General features: G+C 35.7%; 3 protein-coding genes across 17 annotated transcripts in view; 2 read left to right on the forward strand and 1 right to left on the reverse strand.

The window, feature by feature from the left end:
• LOC125682161 (protein transport protein Sec16A-like) overlaps positions 1–16,741 on the forward strand; it is a 45,259-nt gene extending 28,518 nt beyond the window's left edge. For 12 of the 15 annotated variants that reach the window (XM_056156258.1, XM_056156259.1, XM_056156269.1 and 9 more), the window contains 6 exons: positions 3,164–3,257; positions 6,867–6,962; positions 12,462–12,584; positions 12,726–12,826; positions 13,168–13,227; positions 14,969–16,741. In XM_056156258.1, coding sequence (XP_056012233.1) covers positions 3,164–3,257; positions 6,867–6,962; positions 12,462–12,584; positions 12,726–12,826; positions 13,168–13,227; positions 14,969–15,112 — 618 coding nt within the window. In that variant the 3' untranslated portion in view covers positions 15,113–16,741. The remainder of the gene's footprint in view (positions 1–3,163; positions 3,258–6,866; positions 6,963–12,461; positions 12,585–12,725; positions 12,827–13,167; positions 13,228–14,968) is intronic. The other 3 variants (XM_056156260.1, XM_056156264.1, XM_056156266.1) reach the window with 3 other exon arrangements.
• Positions 16,742–20,437: 3,696 nt separating this feature from the next.
• LOC125682165 (uncharacterized) lies at positions 20,438–22,040 on the forward strand. Its single transcript, XM_048922560.2, has one exon. It carries the CDS (start codon positions 20,438–20,440, stop codon positions 21,287–21,289), a length of 852 nt encoding a protein of 283 aa, XP_048778517.1. The 3' UTR covers positions 21,290–22,040.
• LOC125682164 (general transcription factor IIH subunit 4-like) overlaps positions 22,017–22,675 on the reverse strand; it is a 15,892-nt gene continuing 15,233 nt past the window's right edge. Inside the window, exons 14-15 of the mRNA XM_048922558.2 lie at positions 22,637–22,675; positions 22,017–22,351 (exon numbers count right to left, since the gene is read on the reverse strand). The exon at positions 22,637–22,675 is cut by the window's right edge and continues 90 nt beyond it. Coding sequence (XP_048778515.1) covers positions 22,652–22,675 — 24 coding nt within the window. The 3' untranslated portion in view covers positions 22,017–22,351; positions 22,637–22,651. The remainder of the gene's footprint in view (positions 22,352–22,636) is intronic.

Here is a 22,675-nt window from a genome sequence, read left to right on the forward strand (position 1 = left end):
GATGTTTTAATTATGTCTCCGCTTCAAAGGGGAGACATATTGGTTTTGTCATTTTTATGCCCCCCTTTGAAAAAGAGGGGGCATATTGTTTGCAACTGTCGGTCGGTCGGTCTGTAGACCATGTGTTGTCCGCTCAATATCTTTCGACCCCTTTGCTTGATAACAACCAAACTTGGTACAGGGGTTGCCCCTGGAGAGTAGATGATCCTTATTGATTTTCAGGTCACATGGTCAAAGGTCAAGGTCAAACTGCTGGTCTTTACCCCATGTGGTAGACCATGTGTTGTCCACTCAATAACTTTTGACCCCTATGCATGATAACTACCAAACTTGGTACAAGGGTTGCCCTTGGAGAGTAGATGATCACTATTGACCTTCAGGTCACAAGGTCAAGGTCAAACCTCTGGTCTTAAGCCCATGTGTTGTCTGCTCAGTATCTTTTGACTCCTTTGCTTGATAATAGCCAAAATTGATACAGAGGCTTTCCTTAGATAGTAGATGATCCCTATGGATTTTCAGGTCACGTGGTCAAAGGTCAAGGTCAAACTGCTGGTCTTAACCCCATGTGGTAGACCATGAGTTGTCCGCTCAATATCTTGAGAACCATTCACTTGATTGTAATGATATTTCATATGTGGGTTGGTTATAAAAAGAAGAAGACCCCTATTGTTTTTCAGGTCAAAAGGGTAAAGGTCAAGGGTCAATCTATTCTGGACATAGGAATATACTGTCCGCTCAATATCTTGAGAACCCTTTGCTTGACAGACATCAGACTTGGTACACTGGTACATCATCAGGAGAAGATGACACCTATTGATTTTGAGGTCACATGGTCAAGGGTCAAACTAGACATAGGAATATATTGACCACTGAATGTCTCAAGAATCCTTTTCTTGACAGACATCAAACTTGGTACACTGGTATATCTTTAGATGAAGATGACCCATATTGATTTTGAGGTCACATGGTCAAGGGTCAAGGGTCAAACTGGACATAGGAATATACTGTCCGGTCAATATCTTGAGAACCCTTTGCTTGACAGACATCGAACTTGGTACCCTGGTACATCTTCAGGAAAAGATGACCCCTAATGATTTTGAGGTCACATGGTCAAAGGTCAAGGGTCAGACTGGACATAGGAATATACTGTCTGGTCAATATCTTGAGAACCCTTTGCTTGACAGACTTCAAACTTGGTACACTGGTACATCATCAGGAGAAGATGACTACTAATGAATTTGAGGTCACATGGTCAAAGGTCAAGGGTCAAACTGGACATAGGAATATACTGTCATTTCAATATCTTGAGAACCCTTTGCTTGACAGACATCAAACTTGGTACACTGGTACATCTTCAGGAGTTGATGACCCCTATTGATTTTTAGGTCACATGGTCAATCCACTCTTGACATAAGAAGATATTATCTGCTCAATATTTTGAATTGATGATACTACTCTCAATTAAATGATGTGTGTGTGTATAACCCTTTTCAATTTTGCACCATGGGGGGCATATGTGTTTTACAAACATCTCTTGTTCTTCTTATTATTATTCTTCCTCAACCAAATTTTGTCCAGGCCCTAACTAGAGAACCCTTTGACTTTAAGACTTCAAACTTGAAACATAAGGAGATGGTATGGAGCAAGGGTGCCCACCCCCAAAAACTTTGACCTTGACCCACTTATAAAGTGAAGGTCAATCTTTTACGTCAACATATAGTCCAGGCCAATAGCTGAGAACCCTTTGACATTACGATTTCAAACTTGGAAAGTGGCAAGAGGACATAGATACAAGGTGCACTGCACCAAATTTTTGACCTTGACCCCTATCTTCATTCAAGGTCAAATTAAGAAAAACATGAATAGACCATAACTTTAGAACCCTCTGACATTAAGACTTCAAACTTAGAATATGAGAAAGGGGGGACGAGGAAAGGGGGAATGTCACCAAATTTTTTTACCTTGACCCATATAATAAAGTCAAGGTAAATTTTTTATGTCAAAATATAGTCCAGACCAAAAGCTGACTTGACAACCGTTTGACATTAAAACTTCAAACTTGGAATATGGAGAGATGATATGGAAGAGTGCACCAAAATTTTTGACCTTGACCCCTTTCTTCATTCAAGGTCAAATTAAGAAAAACATGAATAGACCATAACTTTAGAACCCTTTGACATTAAGACTTCAAACTTAGAATATGAGAAGGGGGAATGAGGAAAGGGGGAATTCCACCAATTTTTTTTTACCTTGACTCATTTATAAAGTCAAGGTCAATTTTTTATGTCAAAATATAGTCCAGACCAAAAGCTGACTTGACAACCGTTTGACATTAAAACTTTAAACTTTGAATATGGAGAGGTTATATGGAAGAGGGGTGCACACCACAAACATTTTTGACCTTCATCCACTTACAGTGTCAAGGTCACTCTTTTCAACAAGACTATAACCTGAGAACTATTTGATATTAGGATTTCAAACTTACAACTTAGAAAGCAGATATTAAGACAAGATGTACTGTAGCAAAATCTTTTACCTTGACCCATTTCTTCATTTAAGGTCACTCTTTTACATCAAAGTGTAGTCAAGACTATAACCTGAGAACCCTTTGACATTAGGATTCCAAACTTACAACATGGAAAGCAGACATTAAGACAAGATGTACTGTTCCAACAATTTTGACCTTGACCCATTTCTTCATTCAATGTCATGTTTAAAAAAACATGATGATTTCATAACTAAGATTTGTTTGACATCAAGACTGCAAACTTGTAATATGGAAAGGCAATATTGAGGAGGGATGCACATCACCAACATTTTTTACCTTGACCTTCTTACATTGTCAAGGTCACTCTTTTACATCAAAGTATAGTCCAGACCATAACCTGAGAACCCTTTGACATTAGGTTTTTAAACTTACAACATGGAAGGCAGATTTAAGACAAGATGTACTGAACCAAATTTTTTTTTACGTTGACCCATTCCTTGGAAAGCAAACATTAAGACGCTTTCACTCATTATTGTTGCCCCGGTTATTAGACAATCAAACTTTGAAGGGGAGACATCTGTTTTTTTGTAAAAAATAATACCCACTAGTTAAACCTAATTTTGTGTGAATTAATCTTGATGCTTTGATTAATTTTGAAATCTAATGCTCTGTTAGATTATCTGGGATGAAGATAAGAAAGAATGGATAAACAAGGATGAAGGAGAACGAAAGTATGAGCCTCCCCCTCCTCCCCCCAAAGACATGAGTCGTAAGTTTGTAGTGGTTTTGTACAGTAATACTGTCAGAAGAGAACCCACATACTCGTGTTGTAAAAAATAATTCTTGTTTGATTTACCACGTTTTGCTACTTTCATTTTGCATTGTTAGTGAAGCAGTGTTAGGATGTTATGATAACAATTATTATTGCTAAGATGTTGAAACAGCCTGAATTGAATTTTATCCTCAACACACTGTCAGAATTCAAGTTAAGGTTATCCTCTACACACAATGTAGTAAGTCTTACAAAGGTTATCCTCCACACACTGTAGGAAGTCTTATAAAGGTACAACACACTGTAGGAAGTCTTATAAAGGTATAACACACTGTAGGAAGTCTTATAAAGGTATAACACACAGTAGGAAGTCTTATAAAGGTACAACACACTGTAGGAAGTCTTATAAAGGTATAACACACTGTAGGAAGTCTTATAAAGGTACAACACACTGTAGGAAGTCTTATAAAGGTATAACACATTATAGGAAGTCTTATAAAGGTACAACACACTGTAGGAAGCCTTATAAAGATACAACACACTGTAGGAAGTCTTATAAAGGTATAACACACTGTAGGAAGTCTTATAAAGGTATAACACACTGTAGGAAGTCTTATAAAGGTATAACACACTATAGGAAGTCTTATAAAGGTATAACACTGTAGGAAGTCTTATAAAGGTACAACACACTGTAGGAAGTCTTATAAAGGTATAACACACTATAGGAAGTCTTATAAAGGTATAACACAGTAGGAAGTCTTATAAAGGTTATCCTCCACACATTATAGGAAGTCTTATAAAGGTATAACACACTGTAGGAAGTCTTATAAAGGTATAACACACTATAGGAAGTCTTGTAAAGGTATAACACACTGTAGGAAGTCTTATAAAGGTATAACACACTGTAGGAAGTCTTATAAAGGTATAACACTGTAGGAAGTCTTATAAAGGTATAACACACATTATAGGAAGTCTTATAAAGGTACAACACACTGTAGGAAGTCTTATAAAGGTATAACACACTGTAGGAAGCCTTATAAAGATACAACACACTGTAGGAAGTCTTATAAAGGTATAACACACTGTAGGAAGTCTTATAAAGGTATAACACATTATAGGAAGTCTTATAAAGGTACAACACACTGTAGGAAGCCTTATAAAGATACAACACACTGTAGGAAGTCTTATAAAGGTATAACACACTGTAGGAAGTCTTATAAAGGTATAACACACTGTAGGAAGTCTTATAAAGGTACAACACACTGTAGGAAGTCTTATAAAGGTATAACACATTATAGGAAGTCTTATAAAGGTACAACACACTGTAGGAAGCCTTATAAAGATACAACACACTGTAGGAAGTCTTATAAAGGTATAACACACTGTAGGAAGTCTTATAAAGGTATAACACACTGTAGGAAGTCTTATAAAGGTATAACACACTATAGGAAGTCTTATAAAGGTATAACACTGTAGGAAGTCTTATAAAGGTACAACACACTGTAGGAAGTCTTATAAAGGTATAACACACTATAGGAAGTCTTATAAAGGTATAACACAGTAGGAAGTCTTATAAAGGTTATCCTCCACACATTATAGGAAGTCTTATAAAGGTATAACACACTGTAGGAAGTCTTATAAAGGTATAACACACTATAGGAAGTCTTGTAAAGGTATAACACACTGTAGGAAGTCTTATAAAGGTATAACACACTGTAGGAAGTCTTATAAAGGTATAACACTGTAGGAAGTCTTATAAAGGTATAACACACATTATAGGAAGTCTTATAAAGGTACAACACACTGTAGGAAGTCTTATAAAGGTATAACACACTGTAGGAAGCCTTATAAAGATACAACACACTGTAGGAAGTCTTATAAAGGTATAACACACTGTAGGAAGTCTTATAAAGGTATAACACACTGTAGGAAGTCTTATAAAGGTATAACACACTGTAGGAAGTCTTATAAAGATACAACACACTGTAGGAAGTCTTATAAAGGTATAACACACTGTAGGAAGTCTTATAAAGGTATAACACTGTAGTAAGTCTTATAAAGGTATAACACTGTAGTAAGTCTTATAAAGGTACAACACACAGTAGTAAGTCTTATAAAGGTATAACACACAGTAGGAAGTCTTATAAAGGTATAACACTATAGGAAGTCTTATAAAGGTACAACACACTGTAGGAAGTCTTATAAAGGTATAACACACTGTAGGAAGTCTTATAAAGGTACAACACACTGTAGGAAGTCTTATAAAGGTATAACACACTGTAGGAAGTCTTATAAAGGTACAACACACTGTAGGAAGTCTTATAAAGGTATAACACATTATAGGAAGTCTTATAAAGGTATAACACACTGTAGGAAGTCTTATAAAGGTATAACACACTGCAGGAAGTCTTATAAAGATACAACACACTGTAGGAAGCCTTATAAAGGTATAACACACTGTAGGAAGTCTTATAAAGGTATAACACTGTAGGAAGTCTTATAAAGGTATAACACTGTAGTAAGTCTTATAAAGGTATAACACACTGTAGGAAGTCTTTATAAAGGTACAACACACTGTAGGAAGTCTTTATAAAGGTATAACACACTGTAGGAAGTCTTATAAAGATACAACACACTGTAGGAAGTCTTATAAAGATACAACACACTGTAGGAAGTCTTATAAAGGTATAACACTGTAGTAAGTCTTATAAAGGTATAACACTGTAGGAAGTCTTATAAAGGTATAACACACAGTAGGAAGTCTTATAAAGGTTATCCTCCACACATTATAGGAAGTCTTATAAAGGTACAACACACTGTAGGAAGTCTTATAAAGGTATAACACACTATAGGAAGTCTTATAAAGGTATAGCACTGTAGGAAGTCTTTATAAAGGTATAACACACTGTAGGAAGTCTTATAAAGGTATAACACACTGTAGGAAGTCTTTATAAAGGTACAACACATTATAGGAAGTCTTATAAAGGTACAACACACTGTAGGAAGTCTTATAAAGGTACAACACACTGTAGGAAGTCTTATAACGGTACAACACACTGTAGGAAGTCTTATAAAGGTATAACACTGTAGTAAGTCTTATAAAGGTACAACACACTGTAGGAAGTCTTATAAAGGTATAACACACTGTAGGAAGTCTTATAAAGGTATAACACACTATAGGAAGTCTTATAAAGGTATAACACACTGTAGGAAGTCTTATAAAGGTATAACACACTGCAGGAAGTCTTATAAAGGTTATCCTCCACACATTATAGGAAGTCTTATAAAGGTACAATACACTGTAGGAAGTCTTATAAAGGTATAACACACTGCAGGAAGTCTTATAAAGGTACAACACACAAGGTTAAGGTTATCCATTACACACTGTAGGAAGTCACTTGATTATACTTATCGCAGTGTGAATAGTCACTTGGTTATACTTATCGCGGTGTGAATAGTCACTTGGTTATACTTATCGCGGTGTGAATAGTCACTTGGTTATACTTATCGCGGTGTGAATAGTCACTTGGTTATACTTATCGCGGTGTGAATAGTCACTTTTATGCTATGTTGAATACAAAAACATATTTCTCTTGTGTTATATAGTTGGACCTACAATGCAGCAACAGCCTGCTGCTACTCAAGCGCCCCCTGGTGGCGGGCCTCCCATGGGAAATAAGTTTTCACTGAGGAAAGGTAAAGGTAAGATTATACGATACGGGTAAATTCTGATCTAAAGGAAAGTGACAAACTATCAACAGATGTCAGCTTTCCAGTGTGTTTTGTTTATATTACTTTGATGTAGAAGTGGCATCCCTCAAACAAGAGGTAATACAGAAAATTTTATGAATGCGATAACAGTAATAGACTATTTCTTTATATATATATATATATCTACTGTTCAATATATATTTCTTATTTTCCTTCAAATACCTGATGTTTTGTTCTGTTTTCTCTTCTAAAGTGAACTTTGGTTTGTAAAAGAAAATTGCATGTGAGATATATTGGTGTTGGGTTACGGATGTGGGATTTGGATGGACATCATATGTAGTACTCAGATGCTGTATCAGGTGTATGCTAATGCTGCTTTTGAATGAGCTTGAAGCAGTTAAACACTGCTTTGTGTTGATGATGAATGTAGAAAAATTCCTCTAAACTTTGTTATCACCTCAAATTGGAGTGATGCTAGGAGTTGACTGTGATATTATTGTTATTTAGTGATAGGAACGTAACTATGAATTAAATTTCCTAGAAACAAATGAATTTGATTTTGAGAAAAAAATACTTCAACCATGATATTGTGTCCCCATAAACATGTTTTTCTGTTTTGCTCAAATCACAAAATTTTTAACTTACAAGCTTAAGTGATTCCTCGGAAGTAACCATAATGTATGTTTGTTCGTACGTTCCTGTTTGTTTGACTGTTCATTTGTTTAATTTGAATGTTCATTTGTTTGTTGGTTTGGTCTTGTGTCTCAAGATTTAAGCCACATCTCTCAACCAATTTCTCAAACTTTCAGTAGTGTTACTGACTTCAAGACAGAGATGTGACTTCCTTTTGGTTTTCAAGGTTAGATTAAGAGGTGAAGGTGAAACTCTGAATTCCTGATTTGTACAGCAGAGAGATTGTATTTGGTATCCAATTTCAATTCCACAATCAGGGGTGCCATCTTGCACAAAGTTGTGGGTTCATTCTGATTTTATTGATGAAATGACAGGGTCATTAGAGGGCAGTTATGGGATTATGCCATATTGTAAGGGAAGGCTTTGTGATGCCCCTATCACATGACAGTATTAGGACTCAAGTAAAATACTTTGTTGCAACAGTGATACACGAGAGCTGTTATGATATAACATTTAAAGGAAGTTGTTTCTTCAAAATCTTCAAATTTTAAAATCCCCCCCCCCCCCCCCCCCAAATTTACAAAGTGGTGTGATTTTGAATGAGCAATTTTTAGTTATAAACTTAGACCAGTTAGAATTTAGTATGTGTGCATGCACATAATGACAAGTAATGCCGACCACAGCAGACTGTAAGGAGTACCAAGAGACATCTACAACATAAATTTCAAATGATTTTGATGAAAAACAAAAACTAAGGTTATAGTCTTTCAAAAATGACATTTTCAAAAGACAATGCACGTGCATGTTTGCATTTTTAGTATACTTCTCTATAGATTTTTGTATTATATACCAATGCTGTGAATATCAGGTCATTGCCTTCAATCATAACAGAGTTATTGATGTTTTAGTATTAACCAATCAAAATGATGTGCATGCAAGTTGTCGATTTTTACCACGCTAATCAATCAAAAGTCTCGATAAGACCTATGAAATAAATTTCAATGAAAGCAAAAAAGACAGACTGATTCCAAAGTTAGTGTACCAAAAATCCAATGCACATGCATGCATGTTCAGACAAAATGACATTCATTCTGCATGTCTACAGATGCTCTACTACTATCCTAAAACGGTTTCATCTTCATGCCTTGTGTAGTTTCTGAGAACATTACAACACACAAAAGTGCCCCAGAGAAATAATTAGAAGAAACAGAGTAAAAACAACATGTTACCAAACTTTATATGGGGAACATGATAAAGAGTCACTATCATGCAGCTTGTATATCCAAACAAACTGATCAGTCTAGATAGTCTCAGGGATACTGGGTGTTTTAAAAGATAGTGAATGTTCGGGGAGAAATGTATGTGTGAAGTATGCAGCTGTCAAATTAGACGTATTTTACTTCATGCTTCTGCTGTCTTGTTGAGGGAAACTGTGAGAATATGTCTGCCAATGGAAGGAATGAATGGGAGCTGTATTCAGGTGGAGTAAATCTGCATGCAGGCTGTCACTGTAATCTTTTCACCTCTTATGTATTGTATTAGGACCCTGCGTTGAAAATGTTTGTCCATCAGTCTGTTCTCACTTTCAATTCATTTCATTTTCAACATAAAGCTGTTTTCTTTTTTCCCCAAAAGGTACTTGATCATTAAAGGTCATAGGAGACGGTTTTTAACAATACCTTTTCTCTCCATAATTATCAACTTTGTTTCGTAGACTCCTCATAAAAACGCCTTTTTAAGATTAATAGCGATATTAACTCGAAGATATTGAGGTGCAAAGGTAGTCGGAATAGAAAATCGTTACCTGATTATCGTTCCTGATTTCCTGAATTTGTGACGTCATAAGAGACCACACTCAGATTTGCGAATCAAAACAAAAGCACAGTCATAGACGATTTATTCGCAACTGGAGGAGTTTTTGAATGGGGAACCATAATTTGTTATGCAAGGATATCACTTTGAACTCATAATTAATGCAAATGCCGGCCACATCGACGATTTTTCATCGGAGGACGAACAAGAAGATCAATCACTTGAGGTCCTATTTATTCCGAATCGGTTGACTTGAAATAATACTGACTGGTTAATGATAAATGTATGATAATTTCATAGTACATTCTCTGATGACAATAAGAGAAATATAGATAGCTATTACTTGTGCTATTTATAACCCCTTGCAGACACGGTGACGCAGCATCGGGTTTTTTTTCTCCATGGGGGTGTGTGTCAAATTGAAGGTTGACTGACAAGAAAGATGGGTACCCCCTCATCCCCCTTTGGTTTTATGTGCCAAAGTCCCACCCTGACTCGGATATATTGTATATCCAGATCGGAATTTCCTTTGCACACATCGTGCGTGAGCGCCGTATTTTGAATTTATTTTCATAGGATTTTTACAAGTATCGTGAGCTATTTTAGTTTAACAGGTGAATATAATAATAAATATAAATGGCTTTAACATTCTTTTACAATAAAATTTGCGACATTAGGGCCTATATGAAGAATAATTTACCATCACATTAGCTGCTATAAGGGCTCTCTCTTGCGTATAATGGTTGGAACTGGAAGCCAGAGGAAGAACGAATTCTTTGTCTGGACCAGTTATTGAAGGAACTGTCGAAGAATCCGAATGTCATGACTGTTTTTGTTGGCCATGCGTTTTGGACGAGTCACACAGACAACTATAGGTAGCCAAAGAATTCTGGTGTGCGGTCCAGAAAAATTAATTCAAACAGAATTTAAACAGTTTTGGAATATGTTGAGTCATCGTGGGGTGTGGAAAGATGATCAGTTCATAAGCTGTACATAGCCAGAAAATCTGCACAGTACTCAGGAACTCCCGTCGGAAACTGTTTGTTTGGTAGTCATACATCATCGGATATCCAGTAGGCAGTCAAATGGATACAAGAAAACTTAGAAAAAAGATTCATCTGCCTAATTTATCAATAGCTAACGTTCTCATTTATACAAAATAAATTTATCGAGCTTTAAGTTTTACATGTTGATTCATTAGATTTAATTATCAACGTTTCGATTAACCTGCGCAAGAAAAATGACTCCCATGAATTTTTCAATCTTACAAAAACGTACAGGTAATGCAGGTAACACAGATAACACCCCGTGTATTTGGGACGGTATATACAAGTTAACAGGGTTCCCTCAGGCTTGGGGCTTCACACCTGCCTAAAATTAGTCCCGCCCCGCACTTAACTTACCTGAGGAAAACCGACCGGTTGTTCAAAATCCTCGGCCTTTAATTATTTTTTTGTTTTAAATTTTGACACCAATAAGGAAACCAACGTGCAAATTAGTGCTTCATCTGAAGAAAATCATCCCCCAACTCTTGCATGAACGTAAAAATTGGTTTATTTCACCTGATATAAAAACTTGTAATTTAATTCAATATCGCTCCACCATTTGCTTTGAACATTCTTTTTTAAACAGAAAGGGGGGGGGGGGGTCTGATAATGCAACTTTCAACATATAAAGTTAGTAGACGTATTCATATTCAGTTTATTTACTTATATATTCAGAGAAAAAGATTCTGATCAGAAGAGCTTCATATGGCTATTTCATAGTCAAATTCATTTCTAAACAAATCAGATCATGTTTAAATACTAAATTATAAATATCTGTAAGTACTACCGTCATTATACAGTCAACGTTTTGCAGGATTTTCTCGTCTTCGCCGTGCTTGCAGTTGGTCTGTTGTTGAAAATAGTTAGAACTGCATCTGGTCGAAGATTTAATTTCATAAACCCATTAGTTTTTGCCAGAGTAGAGTGTATACAATAACGAAACTGATCCACATCAATCCCCGTTTACAATCGTATTGTACAATCGCGTAAAATGATTGTCAAACGATTTCGAGTTCTGTGTTCTCGGTGTAGATTTCACACCCAAGTCTTTCTGAACGTTGGATCATTTAGACAAAAGTATATAGAAGTACCTGATTTGCTACATTACAGTTGAATGTAAGCACATTGATTTGAACATTTTGACGGCTAAAACCCGCAGTTGTTAGTATAAACAAATACACATTTGCGTCAGTCTGGTCTCTTTTGACGTCATCAAGCAAGGGAAATAAGTCATCTTACTATTTTGATACTTCAGACAACAGCAACATTTGACGGTCTGTAGCGTCTGTTACCTTACGAATTTTTCTGAATGACTTATTTACATATGTTAAGTAATTAAAGAAGAACACATTTTCATGCAAAACAATTTTATTTTGAAAATCGTCTCCTATGACCTTTAAAGGAAAACACTTGTACATTTTGGGGTCATGAGCTCAAAGGTCACACAGCAGACCTTCAATCTCTTAAGTTTACTATGCCTTCATTGTGGCATGAAAAGTTTAAGAGTTTTCAATATCTTATGCAAATGTAGCTGATGATTAAAGACTTTGTGGTCACAAGGTCAAAATCACAACAGATCTTTAATCCGAGTTTGATGCATTTCCATTGTGAGACAATATATTGAGATCAGTTTTCAACAAAAAGATTTCATATTCTAAACAAAGATTATTAAAGGATGACACCTATAGATTTTCGAGTCAAAGGTCATGAATAAAGTGGACTTTCTACTAAGTTTACTACATTTAGAGCTTTCATATTTTTTTTTTTTTTTTACAAAGTTGATCTTGCAGTTGGAAAATGCAGATTTGGGGAAAAGAACATAATCACTCCTCTCTTACACTACAAACATAAATGAATTCTGTCATTTGTGCTAGTGTAATATATGAATTAAGTTGTCTGTGGGGCCCTTGCTGACTGAGTTAGTTTTCTAGTTCCTTTATATTTTCCTGTGTAAGTTCATGTACCAGATGTTTCTCTAATTCTAATTGTTCTGTTTAAGGTTCTATGCCTAAGTATGTAGATGTGCTGAACAGCAGCAAATCCTCCAGTGCGGCCAGTGTCCCCACCAGTCTCTTCAATGTTATGCCCTCATCTCAGTCCTCTCCGGCCATTTTCAGTCCAGGTATGTTTCATTGAAAATTAAAAGTTGTTATTAAAAACTATCGAGTCTCAAGTTAAGAAATTAAAAGTTAAGTTACTATTTTTCCTATTGAAGTGTAAAACTAGCTTTAAGATGTACAAGTATGCTCTGGGTGATTTGCAGGTGGAGAATCAGAGTCTCCCTCCACACAGCAAGAGGCTTTGTCCACTGGACAGACAGTGAATCCACCAGCCACTCAGGTGGAGCAAGTTCAAGCAGGGGAGGTAAGAACTGGAACCATCCTTTCATTAGGTTTAGTACCATATAGTGGGTTTTTTCCGCGGGGTTATAATTTTGGCTAATTTAGCGGTTAGATAGCTTTCCGCCAAAATTTCAATCGCCAAATATGCATTCAATTGCGGCTTCAGTATTTGAAACAGAGAAAACTCTTCCCTGTCCGCCAAAATTTATTCCACTAAAATTATTAGCATACCTTTCAGCCAGCAAATTGCCAAATTTTAGACCCGCTGAATAAACACGCTATACGGTATTGCATGAGAAAAATTGTGCTATTCACAAATAGATTTGTTTTGTGGCTATTTACAACAAACTGCCCTTGTTTTAGCTCTCTAGAAACAGCTCACAGGGCTCATTTTCTAGTGAAGTTCAACACTTCATGTCTAAGGTAACTTTGACAGTTAATGTCTAATATTAACAACAAAGCCATTTGGCAGAAGTTAGTGTTTAAAATTTACCATTTTACTAATTTATTTAATCTATATGTACCGGTAAGAATTGAAAGTTGCACACAGAAAAATGTCATATTTTGCATCAAAGTGTTCAGTTTAAAGGTTGTATTAGCAACATTATTTGAGGGGATATGATTGCATAACAATGCGCATGTATATGGGTGGGTATACACTGCATCAGACTCGATGTGGTGTGTGATATTAATCACAGCATTGGGATACACCGCTTTGCAGAGCTTTTGTTTCTATGTGTGTCTGACTTCTCTATGGTGATCGCCTAGTCACCGATTTTGACACGAATATTGTTGTCATGGTATTGATTTACCGTTATTTGTGGTCTTGCTTTCTGATTGGCTGAGACAAAATCAACTTCTTTTAGAGACTGACTGTATGCTATGTCATGAAACTTAGCACAGATGTGAGGGTTTTCTATTAGTCTGGAAGAAGAGTTGTTCATTTTCAGAGCAGTTCTGATTCCAACGTGTTTGCTGTACTTTTCTGTTGAATTGCTGCATGCAAGGTCACCTTGTTATAACTAACACCAATGTTTTGATTGTTCTTAAGAAGTTTATATACTAACCAGTGATCAGAATTCCATTATGGCAGCCTTCACTTTTCCAGTATATTATTGACTTGAACTTCATTTACAGTCACCAAACTTGTCACATATTTCCTGTAGTAATACACTTTTTTTTGTAGTTGTTTTAAGGATTTTTGAATTATTGTTAATATTCTGAATAAAGATGTTTTTGTCTTGAACAGTGATAAATGAAGCATTACGTTGATTAATATTGGTGATAAATGAAGGATTACACTGATTAATATTGGTGATAAATGAAGCATTACATTGATTAATATTGGTGATAAATGAAGCATTATGTTGATTAATATTGGTGATAAATGAAGCATTACATTGATTAATATTGGTAGTGTTTGAGGCAATGTGAGTTTTATATGGTTCATTTCAAAGCTTAATAAATGATGCAGGTATGCTGTGCTGAAAAAGCATTTCCAAAAAAAAAAAAAAGAAAGAAAAAAATCCACAAGTTACAGTACAATACTTTCGAAAGGGACAAGTAGGAGCATTACAATTAACAGTCAAACCTGTATTAAGGGACCTCTCATGGGAGCTAAGTAGGAGCATTACTAATAACAGTCAAACCTTTAAGGGACCTCTCATGGGAGCTAAGGAAAAAAGATCTCATATTCAAGTTTGATGTGGTTTTTAAAAAACCCACAATAAACATTAATAGATAGTATATCAAGTTCTACATATGATAGTCATTTTTCATTATTGGTATGCATATGAATTTATAAAAACTTTGTAATATTTTTCTATACAAATGAAAATGAATTATATATATATATATATATATATATATATATATATATATACACACACATATAAATTATATAAGTTTTTATGTTTTAAAATCAAACTGCTGTCCTTGAAATTAAGCATATCATTTTGAAAATGAAACATGCATGTACATTTAAAGAAATCTATGTGGCTGATCTAGATGTCAAAATAAATTTATTGATCATTTCGCTTTTTGTGCCAAAATTGTTGAAGTGTTGATGACATTTTCAAAGATGTTAAATGCAGTTACCGGTATTGATGATTATTATTAATCTAGAATTAACTTTACTGTATTGTCTCAAAATACTCAACTTCAGGGACCAAAACCTGCTGGGATGCCCGTCATGTTCAACCCTGCCCAGTTCCAAGGTGGACAAAATGAAGGATTTCAGTCTGGCCCCACCTCCACAAGGTCATCAGGTCGTTTGAAACCAGGTCAGAGACGGATGTATCCAAAGTGAGGCTCGGCATTAGATGAGATTGACACCTAGGAACCCTTTCTATCTTGTTAACATGAATACCATCAGTTGATATCGTGTGTACATGTACATCTTAAAGGTTGATATTATTGTTCAGCGGTGACAACAAGTGTATATTTAGTCATATCCAAGAGAAATGTATCAAATTTTCAAAATCATTCACATGTACATCACTTTAGGAAAATGGCAGGTTGAGGGTTTACAAAAGATCTCCAAATGTGCAATAGAAAGTATATCTCAAGCAGACTAAATCTGAGGTGCATTTTTTATGAAGTGTGTTTGTATATATGTACCAGTACACGTACAAATGCATACCTCGTGAAGCCTCGTCTCCATGCCAGCATCGAGTTTGTATCTCCAATTCTGGAATGTTGCATCATATGGTAAAAGGTTTATTTACCCAAATTCTGTACATCGGCGCTTATTGCAACTAGCATATGGCAAAGCAGTTGCTCCACTTAAATTTCTGTATGATCACAATCTTCTGTTCATCTCTTTCATGCCTGGATTCTTACTTGCCTCTTTAGTCACATTTTCTCCTGTTTTCTGGTTACATTTAGACAATTGGGGTTGGTTTATTTCCAATACACTTTGTTATGGGATAATAGTCTAATCGTAGTCAACTTCATTGTGTTGGTATGTATGTGATGTCATAATCGCTTTGTGAACAACATTTGTATCTTTTCATAAGCCATATACACATGTACATTAGTCTCAGCTGATTTTACGAGTTTCTTTGTATATAATTTTAAGTGTGTTTAACACAAGTGAACAAGAGCACTAGAAGATGGGCATACCTTACACTGGCGTTGTAACAGTTAATAGTTGGGTGTGATTGCATGGGCCATGGATTGGAGGCGCGATACAATTCAAATATACAGTTTTATGATATTCTCACTGATTATAACGAAGAAAGGAGTGTTCTGTGTGTGTAGAAGGAAGTGCTGGCCACACTTAATCTACACTTACCACTATTGTCTTGTGATAGGATATTTGTAATGTGATTTACCCGAGAGTCTATTTATTGTGTATAAAATGTGATTTGTGTAATTTGTACAGAAATATGATATTTACATGTATATGTTTCTGTTGTTGATAATGTGACAGGAATGAGTTCAACTACAATGCAACTGATCTGCGTTGAAGCTATGTAAAATGTGGTTTTATCTTCATATTTTACAATAAATGCAAGACATGGGCACCTCCATGCTATTCATTTGTAGATGCATTTATCAACTTCCTTTAGTTTTTTCCTCATCAACAAGAATTGTTTCAGTCTACAGGTAATTAATGTTACTCTTCTGTAATTGAAAGAAATGTGTATTCAGGTTTGATATTAATATATGAATTTAAATTGCTACTTAAAAGTACTATTAAATTCAATATGTCTGCTCTATATTCTGGAAGAAGAAAAACATTGATGTAATTTTATGTCATAAATCCTTACATAGCATTCCCAAGTAATTATAATATAAGCTATATGATTAAAATGCTGTATTATTTATTTTCTAGCAAATTTTATTTTGTTGGAAGTGATTGTAAATTTCATTTTAGATCATGTTAAATTATTTGTGAATTGAATTCATCACATTAAAGTTTTGTGAAATCTCATGTTTATTTTGTTTTATTAGTATGGCTGTTAAGCTACCATACAAATAATGTTTATCTTGAAAATGATGTAGCAAATAAAAAGTAGCATACACCCAAGTAAAACGCAGACATGGATGCTGAAAATAATCCATTTACAGTGTACAAGTGTGATGTTAGCAGTACGTCGTCAAATATCAAGTCAAGGTCATCTGAAAATAATACATTTACAGTGTACAAGTGTGATGTTTGCTGTACGTCGTCAAATATCAAGTCAAGGTCATCTGAAAATAATACATTTACAGTGTACAAGTGTGATGTTTGCTGTACGTCGTCAAATATCAAGTCAAGGTCATCTGAAAATAATACATTTACGGTGTACAAGTGTGATGTTTGCTGTACGTCGTCAAATATCAAGTCAAGGTCATCTGAAAATAATACATTTACGGTGTACAAGTGTGATGTTTGCAGTACGTCGTCAAATATCAAGTCAAGGTCATCTGAAAATAATACATTTATAGTGTACAAGTGTGATGTTTGCAGTACGTCGTCAAATATCAAGTCAAGGTCATCTGAAAATAATACATTTACAGTGTACAAGTGATGTTTGCTGTACGTCGTCAAATATCAAGTCAAGGTCATCTGAAAATAATACATTTACAGTGTACAAGTGTGATGTTTGCAGTCAAGATGATCTTGGATTTATCGTTCTCTCGGTTATTATCACAATGACCGATAGACACATGTCTATATTACCTGTGATTAAGGTCATTTAAAGTTTGAAAGCATACAACATTCCTAGAAGGAAATATTACTTCAGATGTCTTGTGCCAAGTTGATGGACAATCGGCATTTATTACAATTGCACACTGCGATTTTCAGATGGTTGTTCTCATACGAGTGGAGATATTGTCAATTGATTAAAAGATGTAAGATTTAAAATTTTAATCCTAATTCCCATTTGTAAAGCCTCCTACTTGACCATGAAATCTTGACCTCACGATGGACTTTCACCATCCCCGGCTCGCTATAAAGAATGACTACTAATTTTACACCTTTTCTCTTTTACACGGTGGACAGGTCAGCACACTGGTTTCACTTTGATATGAATTTTTAACGAGGTGAGGCATGCTGGGTATATTGGTTCCCATATATTTTTTTAAAGTGTATAAGGTTTGTATAATCCCACGAAATTATGTAGTCTTTGTTGGCGTTTCTTTACAACACACATAAGGAACAACGAAAAAGCAAATACGCGATTATGGAACACCAAATTAAGGTATTCAATGTATAATGACCATATTTCATATCTAATAAGTGGATGGTGGAATATTTGTAATCATGGTATCATTTTGAAGGGTTCATCAAATAAAAATATTTCACCATAGGAATTTTCAAAATTTTGTTTACTGCTTGATTTATTTCACCTAGAATTTAACATCGAAGTATATGAGAAAAGCATGTTTTATTACAATATTTTAAAAACAAATTATATTTTCATACTAATCTCTTGGTAGAAAGTTACATACACTTTCTTTTTATGAATTTATGAAATAAAATTAATCATTGACCACACACATTTTTAGAAAATTAGATTTTTCTTATTTTTACAAAGGGCAGACAACTCTTCCAAAAAGTCTCAAGTGCAAAAAGGTCAGCTTCTAATCATTTACCAGTCATGTGAATTCTGCTTCACTTTCATAATTATTTAACAATAAACTTTTATGTTGATCTAAATCCTTCAAAATTGTTCATTATCCTTTCATTATACATGGAATACCTTAAAATGCAAGTTACAGGTGTTTTGATCTTCTCATTTAAAGTCGACATTTTGCAATTCTAGCCTATGGTTGTTGCATAATGATCTGGTTTGCAAATATAGCCTGTCACCGAGTCCGATGTTGTACACGTGTTTAATTCAAATTGTTAAGTCGCTGATTACGGATTACTCCGTTTCATTGATTACGGATTACTCCGTTTACTTGATCAAAACTGGGCGGGAGTAACCGGTTAACAGAGATGCTTACTCCTCCTCGGTACCTGGTTCCACCTCTGGAATGTCCAGGGGTCCGTGTTGATTTTGTATCCTTCACAGATTGACTTATGAGATCAATCACTGTTCGTTATCTTCACCTTTCTCATACTTAAATAATTGAAAATGACCAAAGTTCAAACAGTAGCAGTGCTAATGGTTTTAAAAATCGATTTAGATATAAAATATTTTGAAGGTTTTTGTGATGTACTTTTGAAATCCAGAATAAACAGGTTATCGGCGTCGACTTTAACCAAATTCATGCGGCAAGCACGTCTTGATTTTTTTTAATGAGAGGAGGGGGGTGCGTCGGGGTACACTTACATATTTTCCTCCTGGGCTGTGTCCGACTTGAAATTTTATACAGATGTTCCACCCCTTGCAAATTCTTCAAGGTGTCTGACCTTGGTAAAATTTGGTTTTTCAATACTGAAAACTGCATATATTTGACCAATCTCTGGGTGGTTCGGATTTCTGGTTCCTCTTGATCCACACTTAATGTGTACCTCATAGGTTTTAATCAAAAGTATCCAAGAAGTCGCATCATAAAGAATAACAATGAACATAAAAACAAAACACGGAAACTTAATTGCAAATGTCAAATGAGGAGATATTCCACCACCACCCCCTTACTAATGTAGACATTCCAATTTATCTATCCTCACCGGCTGAGAGAATTTGCTTGAAAAGCAACGTCTCTATTTTCTAACCATGTAAAATTAGACGCAGTCACTGTATATGACGTCAAGGTATAAAACCTCTAATAAACCCCTTTGACGTAACTGGTTATTTTTGTCGAATAAAGAAAATCCTCGCATGAAAAGTAAAACAACAGTGTTAGTTACACTTCACATACTCTACGGGTCATTCAACCAAGGTTGGATAAGTTAAAGTGGTTTCATTTTCTAAGAAATAAATAATGCGGTACTTCGGACTAGGTATAGAACTTCCCTACCCACTCGGTTTCCTTTGACAAGCATGTGCAAAGTCACATGTGTATCAATTTCTTCTGATTTAGTGGGTGGAACTTGTCAGTTTTTATATGTGTATAAAGTCGGATGGTGTTCACCTCTGTGAATGTATCGCTGACAGCTACCAGTAGAGCGCTGAAATCATCAAGATAAAAGCAAGACAATAAAACAAGATCTGATTTATGATAAAACACATTTAAACCCCAATCATTTGCATACAACAAACTTCTTGCATGATTACATCGATTGGATGACAATAAAATCTTGTTGCTAATATTTTTCATTCGAAACATGATCCTTGCAAGAACAATGACCGAGCGCGCTTGACTGGGGAAGGCGTAATAGCTCCAGAATACGTACTATATGCTGCATTATCAGCAAGATAGAGCGACACGATTACATCAAAAGGGTATTTGGTCCACAATCCCGATCAACAATACGTATACCCGTTTGATTACGGAACAGCACCAGAACAATGAGGCCGATGCCCGCAAAGGCATTTTATTGATACATTAACTGTAAATAGTCTTGTATACTGTTTCACAAGACCAAAGAACATGAATGTCATAATAGTGTACACGTATACAAGCATCTTGTGGTGTGTGGAAATTATTTTGAACCCGGGCATATGAATGTTGTGAATATATTGGAAAGAAGAATGTGAATTCGGATAAAGATGATAGTGGACATAAAAAGTGACTGAGCGATTGCATCACGATGTTTATGGGACGGTTGATAAACGTTAGAAAACAAGAAGACAACCACAGGAAGTTTTTGTGTGTGATGAACGATGTGGCGAGGAATCAACACGACTTTTACAACGCGTATATAACGAAGGAGCTCCAATATATAATCTCCCGACAGGAGCGCTCCAGCATCGCCGTCAAAAAAGCCGTCACACAGAAAAAGATTCTCCAGAAATGTCTTGAAATGAAAAGACGAGACGCACTCACGTCCGATGAGAGCAGTCTATACGGGCACTATGGCGGCAGGTCCATCCAATCCCTCAATAAAGACATGGACTCTTTCATTGCCGAGACACACCCCAGAGTGCGCAAGAAGAAACATCTGGACAGTGTCATGAAGCAGAGTAAGGAGAAAGGATTGATTCTTGGTACGGATAAAATGTCAGAAAAGGTGCGTAATTATTTCACCGACAGCTGGGGAGTACAATATCCCTCGCGTAAAGGTCCTGAAAAGAAGGAGTCTGTTTTCGGCGCCAAAAAGCGAGAAGAGCAGAAACAGACTGAACCCGACGTTTCGTTATCGGCATTATTCAAGCCGTCTTTTTTCTCGCGAAAATACAATGTGCGCAAAAGTGATGGTCTCGACTTAGGAGAGGGTGACCTCACTAGTCGTACGGATCCGACGGGTCACTCAGCACCGGAAACCGTGCAATACACCCTACCCGGTGAAGAAAAGCACTGGAACTGCAAGAGATGTTATCACGTGGACAAGGCAATACGAACGCGAAGCAGACGAGCAGTCAGCGAGCAGGAGCCACAATCTACGAGACTCGTCCTGCCAAAAGTACCGAAAGTGACGTCATTGGTTCACACGTACCGCTAGGACGCGAGAGCAACATCACTAACACCTGTAGTTTGGGGATCCATTAATCAGTAAACGGATTAAAGAAACGGTTTAAAACAACTTTTTTGTATGAAGTGGAAAAAAATAACCAACAACAAACAAAGGGATGAACTTAATTCTATATGTATGTCAATTTGAGAAAATTTAGATATCGGTTCAATCTTGATGTCGTGCGATGAAAATACATGCAGCATCTGCCATTGTCTTTCAGACTGTGCAAGACTGTTCAGTGGGGAAAACAAGTGTTAAATAATCCAGTGATATACCAATCTCGTAACTAAAAGACCAAAATCTCGTAGAGTTTCATAAAAAAACTTAGCACCATACGGAAATTGAAGAAGTGCGTACAATTTGTGATCAAGGTATCCCACGTGAAATCCGTAAAAATGCCAGATGAATAATTCGCATGCTGACTGAATCCGGTTTTTTTTTTTTAAAGTTTAAACTTTATTTATTTTACGACATCAAAAAATAAGTTCTTCAACTTATATTGATGCTTCTCATCGACTCAAGATTTTGGCGTGAAGGGGTCACTAATGTGGGAAGAACCCGGAGGAAACCCATGGTCCGAATGGGCGACCACAATCATGGGTGATGACTCAAGTCTTGTGCTGGTGTTACTTAAAATCACGTTTTACTATTAACAGTATTCTATTTAATTCTAGTTTATGGAAATCTTGATGAAAAATAAAATTTAAAAAAAATAATCAGATAAACACTTTTATTTTCATTTTTGTGGGTTTGATTCCTTTTTTTATAAACATATAAACAATTCATTGGTCAGTCTATAACAACACAATATATTGCACAGCACCAGTCATTAACAACGCACTAGTCCCCTCTGTTAGTTACTCATTAACAATGCACTAGTCCCCTCTGTCCTGTATTATCAGAGACATCCGATGGACGGCACTCTTCACCCCGTCATGGCTGGCTCCAAAACCATGGGGACAGTCTGGAGCGGGAAGTATCGGGGTAGTGATCTGTCAGACATTTTCTTCATTTTCAAATTGTCACAACCAATTTCAGCAAGCAATTCATCTATTTGGAAATAAGGTGTTGTTTATTAGTACATTCAGATGTGTAAAATGTTTCTCGAGTTAGTGCTTTTAGCTGACTGTAATCTATATCACGCAGTTAAAACAACCGGTATGTAAACAAGCAGCCAAAACTACACGTAAAAACAAATACCTGACACTGGTATATTTAACCTATTCAGTCTAAGGGACACTTAATTTTTCATATTCAATGAATATTTGTTGAAAACTTTCTATGGAGCTTATTTTAATATTATTTATAGATGAGGAAGAAAATGTAATCTACAACCTTTGAAACAGACACTCAGGAGTTGGCCTGTTTCTGTCG

Source organism: Ostrea edulis, chromosome 2 (assembly GCF_947568905.1).
Source record: "Ostrea edulis chromosome 2, xbOstEdul1.1, whole genome shotgun sequence".
NCBI lineage: Eukaryota > Metazoa > Mollusca > Bivalvia > Ostreida > Ostreidae > Ostrea > Ostrea edulis.

Excerpts from the sequence above, each read along its gene's own strand:
- LOC125682165 (XM_048922560.2), top strand. The coding sequence starts at position 20,438 with ATGTTTATGGGACGGTTGATAAACGTTAGAAAACAAGAAGACAACCAC.